The sequence below is a fragment of the Hydra vulgaris genome, chromosome 08 (genome assembly GCF_038396675.1).
Source record: "Hydra vulgaris chromosome 08, alternate assembly HydraT2T_AEP".
NCBI classification, from domain to species: Eukaryota; Metazoa; Cnidaria; class Hydrozoa; order Anthoathecata; family Hydridae; genus Hydra; species Hydra vulgaris.
In genome coordinates this window covers 13,268,971-13,282,500 of record NC_088927.1, presented here as the reverse complement: position 1 = coordinate 13,282,500, position 13,530 = coordinate 13,268,971, and the positions used below count along the sequence as shown (strand labels likewise).

General features: G+C 31.6%; 1 protein-coding gene across 1 annotated transcript in view; it reads right to left on the bottom strand.

The window, feature by feature from the left end:
* LOC136083034 (uncharacterized) overlaps nt 1-842 on the bottom strand; it is a 2,814-nt gene extending 1,972 nt beyond the window's left edge. Inside the window, exons 1-3 of the mRNA XM_065802443.1 lie at nt 753-842; nt 522-681; nt 1-213 (exon numbers count right to left, since the gene is read on the bottom strand). The exon at nt 1-213 is cut by the window's left edge and continues 163 nt beyond it. Coding sequence (XP_065658515.1) covers nt 1-213; nt 522-681; nt 753-842 — 463 coding nt within the window. The remainder of the gene's footprint in view (nt 214-521; nt 682-752) is intronic.
* Nucleotides 843-13,530: the final 12,688 nt, after the last annotated feature.

The window sequence follows — 13,530 nt, the reverse complement described above, 5'->3', positions numbered from 1 at the left end:
TTTTACAAAATTCTTGGAAGGCATCCATTTTCTGTAATTGAATTGTATTGCGTATAAATGTCAATACTTTCACTTGAATATTTTCTTTTACAGATAGCCAGTCTAATCGAATCAACATGTCTTTACTATGTGTGAACCAGTCACATTTCAAGATCGTTCTCATAGCTTTGTTTTGTAACTTCTGAAGTATTTTTATATCATTTATACTTGCATCTAAGAATAATGAAGCACAATATTGAAATGAGGTGCAATAAGTGTTTTAAAAATTAACGTTTTTGTCCACCTAGTCAGATATTTAGCAACTCTGGGAAAATACCCAGTAATCTTAGTAATTTTATCTGCAATATATTTAATATGTTCAGAAAAATTCAACATATTGTCAATTTTAATACCCAGGTATTTGACACATTCACTGAATTTAACTCTTTCATTTTCCAAAATGATATTTATGTTAGAATATTTTACAGTGATACTCAAGTATTTCACTTTAGAGCTTGTAATCAGAATACCCATCGACTTACTTGCATTCAGTTTCAGTCCATTTCCACTAAACCAGGTAGCAACTACTTCCAAGTCTAAATATAATTTCATCATGGATTCTTCATAATTATTACCTTCAATGCAAACTAATGTGTCATTTGCAAAGAGGTTGATGTTTACATATCTGGTACAAAACCTGCTCTTAAAGATAAATTAATTATTTTCAGCAAATTTAAACTAATGACTGGGTAGACTTTTTTAAAAATTGGTACATTCATATCTTCACACATACTTTTTTCGTCTTTTAAATCAATTACTATTTTGTCTAGTTGGTTCTTAGAAATTTCTCTGAATTCATTCATTCCCTTCGCATGATAAGGTATGATAAGTTTACATGATAAGTTACAATGTTTTAAAAGTGTATGCATATTTTTCTGATTTTTTGCTGACTTGGCTATGTATTTATGGGCAAGAAAATTATTCTTTAATTAAAGTTATTTTGAAACATTTACCATTAAAATGCAGAAGTGATTTTTTTAACCTGAGCCACCTTAAATTTGATTCCTCCTTAGTTATTGCATTTATATTTTATTGAAATTGCTGCATTTTAAATTAAAACTGTTAATATTTTATAAATATTACCATATTTTTTCTAGAAATCCCTTCATAGTTTTTACACGTGGTTAATTTCTTTATCAAATTAGCTTTTATTAATTTTACATCTACTACAAAACATCGCTTTTCATGGGAAATCTGAACTCCGGTAAGATTGTGATGACACGAGACACAAGACTTCAGTCACGTGACAATTTTTTTAAATTAATAAAAAAACATTTATTTGAAAATATATTTTGTTCTAACCTTCATATATTTTGTAAATTTCAAAACTCGTTTCGAAGTTAAAGTTTAAAGTGTAGGGAAGGATCTAGGCTACGACATATTAGGCGGCCGCCTATAGAGAAATATTATATTTCTATTACCGAAGGATTTTTTGATCTCACTTCCAGACATCCAGTTTTCTTGTCCGGCACTTTTGGGTAACCCATTAGTGTCAGACGTCCTTTAAAGGACGTAAAACTATGCCCTAATTAAACTAGTATATTTTACTGAAGTTTTTATAAGAATAAGTATATAAATTTTGCTCCCAGACACATACCTCATGCTTGACGGTAAACGGCAACCGATTTGGTTTGCTCGTTTATTATAGAGGCAATAAGTTAACGCAAAAAAATTATGTTGAGTAGCAACAAGCTCATTAACGAAACCAACCTAAAAGGTAGCCTATTGTTATTTTTATTACTGTTTAATAAAAACGAAAGCTTAAACTACATTAGTAAATAATAAGTTGATTTATAGCATTTAATTTTGTACTAAACATAACTGCATAAACATTACACGTACTTTTAAGGACGTGTCGTCATTTTCAGGAATCCATCCTAATAATTGAATGATGCGTATTTCTATTGTTAATAATTAACAGTATCTTTACCAAACATTTTTTCTTGAGGAGAAGTTAAATAAATTAAAAAACTTTCAAAATATTTTTTTTAGACAAGTTGGCCTGACTCTAAATGAGATAGCAGCCTTGTTAGAGAACCAAGGTGTTGCAGATATTATTGAGATTGTAATGATTCCATCTGCGAATGAGACTCTCACTGACGAAGACAGTGACGATGAAAAGAATGGAGAAAATGGTAAGTACTATTAACGTTTTTTTAAATAAAGCGAGTACCATCACTTTCTCCATTTTTATTTTATAATGAATTTAATATTTTTAACTCTATTTTAAACTGACTCACAGTCAATCCATTAACTCTATTTAACTATTAGAAGTTTATATTAAAAAAATTTATTAAATAATATATAAAATTATTGGGGTAATTAATGGAGAAAACATCCCATTACCATTTACTTAGATTAATTGTAGTTTGCGGAACTATTAATAAAATTTTTTTTATTATTTATTGTTTATATAAAAATTGCTAAATTTACATGCTGCAAAATTCTGAGTTAGTTAAAACTGCTGTTAATAATTAAGTGGGTTGTGATGTTATAACTAATATTAAATTTATATAGGATGAGTTTTGTACAATAGTTGCAAAATTTATAACACTTCTAATTAAAAATAACCTTAAGTAAAATTTATGGGGTGGCTTTGGCCACAACTTGGGGTGACTTTAACCTAAGTGAAAAAATGTAATTATTTGATTTTCAATATTATATTTTGATTTTTCAAAAAATGTTGTCTATGGCTATATTTTTATTGGTTTAGTTTTCAATTTTTGTTTTTAGGACAAAATACTAATTAATAATCATATTTATATCAAAGAAAATATGCGAAGCACATATAAACGTGTTGCTGGGAGTCGTGATTATATTCCATACATCCAGGAAACATTAACCAAATGTTTAAAAGAAGTAAGAAGTGGTAATTTAACACAAGCAGATGCTTGCTTAACCTTTAAAATAAAAAATAAACTGAAAGGTATACTTAGTAAAAAACCAGGCTGCTGCACAATATTTAGTGAAATTAAAGAAGAAATTTTTGCAAACTATGTTATAACTATGTCTTCTTTTGGATTCCCAGTTGACTGTTATAATTTACGAAGTATTATGAAATTATATTCAGACCCTTAAGGAAATATTTATTTGGCAATTTGCAGGAAATATGCCTAGTGTTGAATTGGTAAAATCATACCTTAATAGAAATAAACAATTAAGAGTTAGATTTGCAAGTAATATTAAAAGAAAGAGGGCAGAAGTAGGTACTCTTATTATTAATAACTTTTTTAATAACATCACTCCTGAACTGAAACGGGTTCCACCATCATATATTTGGAATTTTGATGAAACTAATTTAACCGATGACTTTGATAATAAACTAGTAATAACAAAGCGAGGATCAAAATATACTGAGAGGAAAGTCTGCTACATGTTTGACGAATTGCGGCAAAGGACGTAAAGGTCCTTCCCTTCCAAAAGACCATTTTCCAGCATTGCTTAAATGTCTCATGAAAAAAAATAAAGAACCTGGTTGTAAAAGTAATGTTTCACTAAAAAAAACTTGAACAATCTAAAAAAGAGATTGAATAGACGTGTTTGACAACTTAGTGTATCTATATATATATATACAATATAAATTATTTTTTTACTTATACCATACTATATACGACTATATTACAACACATATTTATATTTGTATATAAAACATATTTTGAAACAACATATTTTGTTATTTTCTGGTTATATTGATCTTTCTGGATATATCGATCTTTTTTTTTCGAGAAAAAATCAATATATCCTTGAAAAACCTCAAAATATTCTTGAAAAGTCCTGGAAGTATCAGGGAATTTTAAGTTAGCTTTAAATTAGATTTAGTTGAAGCTACAGGTGATGATCATATACCTCCTAATAAAAAGTGACATAAAGTCCTAATAAAAAGTGACATAAAGTCTCAGGAATGTTGTCTCAGGAAAAAGTGCATCATCAATTGATGTAGTTAATATGCAAGCAGCTATAAATACAAATAAGAAAGAAACGACTGTTATAAAAAAAACCTTGTTATCCACTCTTAAACAACAAATAGTTACAGATAATCTATTGAATAACTTTAGCACTGATAGTTTGATGATTGATGCATAGTTTTTTTAGTTTTAAATATTAAAAGGTTTCTTTGTGATTAATGTCTTAAATAAATTTATAATTTAGTATCAAGCTATTGTTTTTAATACTTTTTTGCCTTAAAAGCATATCACCAAATATCATGAATATGTAAAATATGAAGCGATTAATCAATAATTATAATTTGCTTTTAAGTGGTTAATGTCACCACCACTCTAGGGGTGACTGACTCACCGTTAAAACTAAAAAAAAAAGGGTCAAAGATATAATTCTTTTATTTTTTTTAATTATTTCTTTGACATCGTGGACACCTAATACAATTTATATCAACATATTATTCATTTGAAAAAAAAGATTTTTAATTTGTCCAGTCACCTCATTTTACGGTAACCATCATTATTTGGGGGAAAAAAACCATAGCGGTTTGTTAAACACTTTTTAAAAAATAATGCCTTGAAGTTGTTGTGTTGTTGGTTGCACTAACAATATTTAAAATAAAATCAAGAACTTAAGTTTTATAGTCTTCCTCAAGATGAAGTACTTCGAAGGAAGCGGCTAAACGCGATAAATTGTGCTGCAGACAATAGTGCATGTAAAAAGCAGTGGTCACCTAAATCTTCTATTGTTTACAAAATAAACATATAAGCATAGCCATACATAAACAGTATATATCATAAACATAACTGGTGTTTGTTCCGCATATTTTATTGCTGGTGGGTTACTTTTACTTTGCATCTTAAATTAGTATTGATAAATACATACTAAAAATATCAGTACTTTTTACACTACAATATTTACCAGGGCCGAAAACACCGAGGGGGCACTGTTTTTTTAAAGGACCTTTATTTTCTTAATTAGAAAGTTCCAGATATAGAGGACTTTTTTTAAAAACTGACGATTGTACCCCTCTACTTTGAAACCCGTGTTTTCGGCCATGTTTACAATTGTTTAGGTAAAAAAGAACTTTCTAAAAAACATCCAGACTCCATTCCTTCAATCATTAATACTGAAAAACTAGGTTCCCATTATAGAAAAATTAATATTAATAGAATCAATAGAAAAACAAGTAGGCAAAGTATAAATTATTTTTTTATTTCAAACCACTTTTAGTAATACTTTCATTTAGTATTTCGAAATGCTGCGTTTATGTTTTGTTTTTGATGAATTTTTATGTTGTTTTTTTTAAAGAAATTTGGTTCATCCTGATTGTAAGAAACTATTACCTTAATAAATAATAATATTCTGCATATACAGAAAGTTTTTTAGAAATCAATGATTCTGCATATGCAGAGAGCTTTTTAGAACAATGTTCTAGCAAGAGTTTTGAGAAACAAGGTATTATCTTAATATTAAGTATGCAACTTATATGTAAGGTGTGCCTATGCACCAGTTTGGTTTGGCTTAATAGTCAATACTGATGCATCGGCTAATGCCGATTAATCAACCGATGCCATCGGCCGATTAATCGGCCAATGGTTAAGCCGATTAATTGGTTGCTGGCTACCAATAGCATAGGCTAGTAGATCGAATCACTTCTGATGAATAGGTACATATTAAATATGTAATTTAAATCCTTAATACTATTATAACACCCATAAATAAATATATTAAACCTATTGTTAGCCACAATCGGCATTAGCCGATGGCACATCACTAGTATATTCTTTTAGTTTCCTTCAAATTTTGAATTTTCTTTCCCAGAATTTAGTGTTTCTATACCTAAAGCTATTATAAAACAATGCTTTAGCAATAGTTTTAGAATAGATAAGAATAGAGCATACAATTACTATTAAATTTAAAACTAGCTAATTTTTCTATTTTGCATTGTTAATTTTGATTGTAAATAAATAAAAATTTTCTTCTCGAAAATTTATTCTCCAACGAATAATAAAAATATTTTCAATCAATGCTCCGAAGGTTATAGATCATTTTTAAGTTAAGAACTTTTTTTTTTTAATGATTTTTTATGCTTTTTATTTTGCACAATTGTAAAACTCATTAATAAACACTTTTTTTTTCCAACCTATATATGCTTTTTTACATATTTAAAAAAATTCTTTAAAAAGTTTGGTTTTTCTTTCTAGAATTCTGGTTTTCTACACTTTATGAAGGTATTTAGAACGATACTCAAGTGATAATTTTAGGCAAGGTAATGATTACTATTTTTTTTAAACATATATGAATCAGTCGTTTGTGAAACACCTCATGCCTATTTTTAGCCAAAATTGAGTTAGACATTAAATTGTTGGTGAAGGCTAGACACATCCAATATGCATAAAACAAATCATTTTCACTTAGTCACCCCTATAGAAACATACAAAAATTAAAAAAATATATGATTATAGATTAGCTGGGTATTTTTTCATTTCCAAAAGATTTTTTTTTTTGAGATATGAGGTGTTTCTCAAATGACCAATTCATATATTTTTTTTGCCTTTTTTAGAAATTCTTCATAAATACTATGTTTCTAATTTTTTCCAGAATTTCCTATTCCTATAAGTGCTGAAAATTCCAATGAGAGTTAGAAAGATTCCATTAAGAGTTATTAAGATTTTGAAAGTTACGGAAAAAAGTCTTTAATTAAATCTCTGTCTTTATATAAAATATTTTTCAGGAGTACAAATATTTTTTTATTTTATTTTTTCAGAAACGAGTGTTCTCATGGGCACCAAATGTCAATTGAAACAGAGAGTATTTTCAATTTGTATGCAGATATTGATGGCGTAGACCTGTAACAACATCGGAGAGAAAACAACTCTACAGTGAAATAAATAATCTTTGCCTAAAAAGGGATTTATTCATGTCAAAGTTTATATCCTTAAAATTTAACTATTGCTATCTGAGAATAAATAAAATTCAATCCCAACTTGATAAATGCACTATGGTTACAGGCTTTAGTCTACCGGCTGTGTTTCCTGTGCAAAGGAACTGAAGAAAATTTGCTTAAAAGATTGGATTAAGCAGATCAAATAGTATTCTGCTTAGTAAAGTTAAGATATTAACTTTGATATGATATCGTTTGTTTGTTATAAAAACACAACTGCATTGGATAATTTTTTAGAAATGTTAAATTAAAGTATTTAATAAAAATTAATTATTGAATACTTTAACATTGGTTGTTTTTAGGTTTTTGTGGATTCGCCATCATCCCTTATGGCTATAGCACAATTTTACTGCCAATATAAAAAGCATTGCACAGTTATATTATTTATTACATATTATATATTAGTATATATTATATTATTTTATATTATGTACATATTTTAGAGTTATTAACTTTATTTCTAAGTGCTTCCATGGAAGTATAAAACAGATGATAGTTCTTCCGCCTTGAAATGCTTCAGGACTATGCTTGGAACCTTTTGTTTTATAAAAAAAAGTAAACGACTTCAAGACTTTACTTAAACGCCTAATCTTTATACTTTGACGCAAATAGGTGCGTTCACAATAATTTTAAAATAATGTTTTGACGGTTTGCCGATAATATTCAAGTATAAAGACTAAAAATAGCGATAACAAAACGGCAAAAAAAAACTTTTTCTTAAACTTTACATTAAATAAATGGAGTTTATATACAACTACTGAAACTTTAGACTCTAGTAGTTTAGAAAACATTTTTTTACATTTTTTAAAAATTGTTTTAGCTGTCTTTTTAATCAGATGTCGTGTTATGATTAGAAGCAAGAAAAGAAGCTAACATATGCTTTTAAAATGAAGTGAATCACTTTAAGTGATTATAACTACCGATTATTCAACAAAATGTTTTAGTAAACATTTTATTAGCGTACTTTTAAATGATTTTTTTTAAATGTTTTAATAAAAATCATTTGAGTGAATTTTTCCTTTTTTTTGTACAGTGAAACTCTTTTTTTTTTAATTGTCGGTTACAAGCATACTCCCGAGACGACTTGAAATTGCTTTAATGTTTGCGGCTTGATGAACTTTTATCTGTTTTATACTTCTATGGTGCTACGGAGGCAGAGCTTCAGATAATTAAATTGTATGTGAATCAGAATTTTGATATGGTAGCAAGTACTATATGCCAGATAATCAAATTCTATCATATAGAGGTTTTACATTGCTACATGGTTTTGCTGCTGGACGTGCTATTGTTGATAAACCCAGCTTTTACGAATGGTAAAGCTCAACTTTTTGCTTCAGATGTAGAAAAATCTTGTAATAAATCATCGGTTAAAATACATTTAAAAAAAGTTATTGGACTAAAATCGCTATACAATTCTTTAAGGTGCTTTGCCGCTGCAAACAATTAAAAAACATTTCTGAAAAACCTGCGTCTCTTACTCTTATTAATTGTGACAAAATAGTAACCGTATGCGCTGCTCTAACAAACCTTGGAAAAGATATTGTTTGCGATAAAACTCACCTTTTATTTTTTATTATTATATATTTATATATATATATTATTTTTTAAACGGCAATTTTCATAGCCACAAATCATATTAAAAGTATTATGTGGCACCATAATTCTTAACAAGAGATTAGCAGTTTTGTAATTGGTTACACAAAATACATAGCCTATAGTCTTTTTTATATGCTATTTCAGTAAGTATATATATATATAGAACGGAAAAAAACACATCTAAACTTTTTTACAGTATTTGTGTTAATAAGTTTATGTTACTGTTTGGTTGTGAATAAGTGTATTTTACTGTTTGGTTGCCATGTCTAAGAGTTACGCAAGTGCATTAGCTGTTTCACCTTCGACAACTCAAGTTAAAACACAGCTTGGTATTTTTAAAAGTAATTCAACGAGTGATAATTCCAATGTGTTGGTCTGCAGATATGGAGACCTCAATTTCAGCGTTAACGATTTTTTATTTGCGTTATCAGAGAAAAAACTGTTAGCATGCGTCTGGGGGGTAACGAGACATTACTCGAATAAGCTCATTGAGTTTGCGGTAATCAATAATTCTTCAGTAGAGCTATTTTTAAACAGTGAAATCGAAATTAAAGGTTGCACGCTACAATTCTCACAAAAGTTCGTTCGCAAGGTACATGTCCTTGTGCAAAACATCCCGATAGGTGTACTACGTAATGGTTGCCAAAGTTCCTTTAGCTTACTAGGAAAACATCTAGCAACTGGCAGAGGCGAATTCGACGCTTTTTACCTTCAGAAAGTCAAAGTACAAGGTGAAGATATTTTCACCGGTAATGTAATTATCATTATTAAAAATTGGAAAAACCCATTACAGAATCCCCTTCCTCGCTACCAAAACGTGGACGGGCTGGTTCTTAGATACAAGCATGTCGGTCAACCCGAAAACAACACTCCTAAAACAAATCCAATTGTTTCACCCACCGAACCAAAATTTGTCGAACCAACTGAAGTAAACAACAAGGAAAAAGAAAGCAATAACATAGATTGTGTAAACAGTGATGAAAACGTTTGTAGCGTCGACATCACCGCTCATGAAGCCTCGAAAAGTAACGAAGTTACATTAAATACAAAAACCACATCGATAAAATTTACCCAGTCAACCAGGAAAAGACTGCGAAAGTCGGAGGGTGAACCCCATAAAAAAGTCACAAATACTACAGTTTTGAGCAGGGACACCACGATACCGGAAACTACAGAAGAGATGGACGTAGAGAGGGAACTATTACGCCAGAGAATAGATCTGGATTTTGGCGAAGATGAGGCTGACATTTTAGTTATTGACGAGGAATACGAAGGCCAGTCCTGTGTGGAAAAGAAATCGTAAGAAAATTTTCTCTACTTATTTTTTACTTTCAATTTTTTCTTTTCGCTTTGTTCTCAACTCTGTTTTTTTTTCCGAACTTTTTCGTTCTAAACTTTTATTTTTTCTTTCTACAAAAATTCCTTTCTTTCGATTTTTCTTCGTTCTATTTTTTTACTCATTAATTATGCATGTCAAGTTTTTGAATGAGCGCTTAAGCTGTCGTAATTTGTACTGTTGTAGTTCGCGCTTTTTTGTGGAATGTTACGGTCCAGTGCGTCCTATTATTCGTATTACGTCAGTTCAAACGAAAACTCGTGCTATAATGTTAAGGTTTGTGTTTTATATATATATATATGTTTGTGTTTTTTATGTCAGGTTGTAAAATTATTATATTCATGTTTAAGGTACACGAGTTTTCAAATTAGGAAACCTGATCCTCTTCATCATGGCTATTAATATTTTAACGTGCAACATAAACGGTCTAAACGACCAAGTCAAACGCGATAATTTTTTTGGGTTTCTCAAAAAGTCCTCCTTCGATCTTATCCTCCTTCAGGAAACAAAATCCGGACCATCCACTGTTAAACAGTGGAGTGACGAATGGACAGGCGAGTCTATTTGGAACTCTGGTTCGAGTCATAACTGTTGTGGGGTGGCAGTTCTCTCTAAACCCAATGTTTCTTTAAACGAACTAAAAACGGACAATAACGGAAGAATATTAAATGCCATGATAAAAATCGACGAATACGAAATGCAGGTGCTGAATATTTATGCTCCTAATGTGCCGAGAGAAAGGCGCCGTTTTTTCACAAACAACTTTAGATATCACACCTACGGCATTACTGAACTCGGGGTCTTCCAAGGTAGGTATAACCTAGTTGATGTTTTCCGTTACAAGTTTCCCAACAAAAGAGAATTCACATGGCGCAATCAGACGGTCAAATGTAGACTCGACAGAATCTACTGCCCTGAAAAAGTCGCCAAAAAAACAACACACACCAAAATTCTCACCAACCTTTTTTCTGACCACGAGTTCGTGTCAACAACTGTCAATTTTAGTAAAACCAGGAGAGGACCAGGATACTGGAAATTAAATTGCTCTCTTTTGGAAATAGAAGTGCATAGGCAGAAAATTGAACTCTTAATTCAAGATTAGCAAACTAAAAAACGGTCTTATACGTCAATTTTAAAATGGTGGGACGACTGCAAACTTTTTGTTAGGGCTGAATTACAACACATATCGATACAGGAAAGTGCGAAAAACTAAAAATACATCAAAAGGATTGAAAACGAAATCCAATGGGAGCGACAAAACGCTAACCCGAATTTAGATAGCATCACAGCAAAACGCGATGTTCTTTTCCTGCTCCAGTTTCCCGGAGCGTTTATTCGCACGAAACAAAAACTAATTGAAGAAGGAGAAAAACCTTCAAAATTTTTGTACAATTTGTAAAAAACTCAACAGCGGAACAAGTCAATTACCGAAATTCGCAAGAATGACGGCACATTGACGAGTGAACCTGGTGAAATACTAAACTCCCTTGTTTCATATTATAAAAACATTTACACCAAAACTAGTTTATGCAAAGACAGCCAAAATTATGTCTTGTCACACATCACTAAACGTTTAAGTGATGATGAAAATCAATTTTTAAACACCCGCCTAACCAGCGTGGAACTGAAAGAAGCACTTTTTAAATTTGAAAACGGAAAATCTCCGGGCTATGACGGACTTCCAGCTGAATTTTATAAAACCTTTTGGCACACTTTAGAAAAAGAATTTGAAAAACTTGCCTACGAAATACTTTTCGTAGAAAAAAACACTAGCCACTCTATGAAAAAATCAATTATTTCACTAATTCCTAAACAAGGAGATCTTGCCGAATGCAAAAACTGGAGGCCCATATCCTAAATCGGCGCTGATTACAAAATAATCACAAAAGCGCTGGCCCTACGACTTGCAAAAGTAATGGGCAAAATTATAGAACCAAATCAAACTTGCGGAATCCCAGGTAGAACAATATTCTCAAATTTACATCTAGTCCGTGATCTTATCGATTACGCGCAAATTAAAAATCTACCTAGTTTCATTTTGTCAATAGATCAAGAAAAGGCGTTTGATAAAGTCGATCGTGCGTTTCTGCTTCAGATTCGCCGAAAATTCAATCTCGGAGAAAATTTTGTATCTTTTGTCAACACCTTATATTCAGAAGTTTCGGCATCAGTTCTGAATTGTGGTTTCCTGTCAGCCTCCTTTCCTACGGAAAGAGGAGTTAGATAGGGTGACCCCCTCTCTCTTTTGCTGTACGTTTTTGTTGCCGAAGCTCTCGCTTTGGTGATCAGAGCGGACAGCAGAATAGAAGGCTTCCCGTTACCAGGTACACCCAAACCCCTCAAAATACAGCAGTACGCAGACGATTCGAACTTTTTTCCAGGGACGTAAAATCAGTCCGCTTTTTTTTCGAAAAAATAAAACTGTTTGAAAAAGCAAGTGGTTCAGTGATCAACGCCTCAAAAACCAAGGGTCTCGCTCTTGGGGGTTTTGATCCTAAAATGTACCCGGAATTGGACGACATAGAGTGGAACAACAACACCGGTTTCAAAATATTAGGTGTTACTTTTTACACCAGACTGAGCGATACTACCAATTTCAACTGGTTAGTAACTCTAAACAAAATAGAGAAAAAACTCAAGTTTCTGGGACTACGTACTTTGTCACTTAGGGGAAAGACTATGTTGATAAATACGTTAGCAATGTCAAAAGTGTGGTTTCTGGCAAACGTTCTGCCCGTTCCCGAATGGGCAATAGAACGTCTGCATAGAGCCATTTTCGAAAATCTGTGGCAAAAGACCAATTTCAATCCGGTCAAAAGAGAGACACTTTTCTTACCCGTCAAAAGCGGGGGTCTCGGAATTTTATCATCGAAGGAGCAAAGTCTTGCACTTCGCCTCAAAACACTCTTTCAACTGAAAGAGTGCAAAGAGGACAAAGCTCACGACTATTACTACTTTTCAAAGTATTGGTTGGCGAGTTCACTTATAAAATTTACGAACCAAAACCAAAGCTGGAACTTTTTAAAGCAGAACAATTTTCCAAAACACTGGGACAACAAAACGTCTCAGTACTACAAAACAACAATAGAAATATTAGGCAAAAACGGGTCCCTTTTTAACGTCCCCCTAAAAACAACAAAAAATTTTTACTTAGAAGTGGCAAAAAACGAAAAGACAGTGGTCCCAGCAGAACTTTTCTGGAACGGTTCAACAAAAACAACAATGCCGTGGACCCAAATTTCGAAAAAAAACTTCACCTCCCACGCATGCGGACCGACTCAAAACATCCTCTTTCGTTTTTTACACAACAGTTTACCTTCTGCGGCCTTGCTAGCCAAAAGCACAAGGCAGCAGATCGTCAAAAATAACAAATACAAAACTTGTGGTAAAATCGAGGACAACATGCACATCTTTGCCTACTGTCCTCCTTCTGTAGAAATTTGGGAGTATTTTAAACACGTATATAACTCCTTGACATCCCGAAACAACTTTTCTCCGATAAATTCGATTTTCTCGATTGAAACAGCGAATTTTTCGGAGAAAAACCCCACTTCGCAGCTGCTGTTGACACTCACTCAAACCATCATGAGTGCAATATGGAACAGTAGATGTCACCACATGTATAGTAACAAAAAAATTGACCCAATGGCAGTGATCAGGGTAATAACCAGGA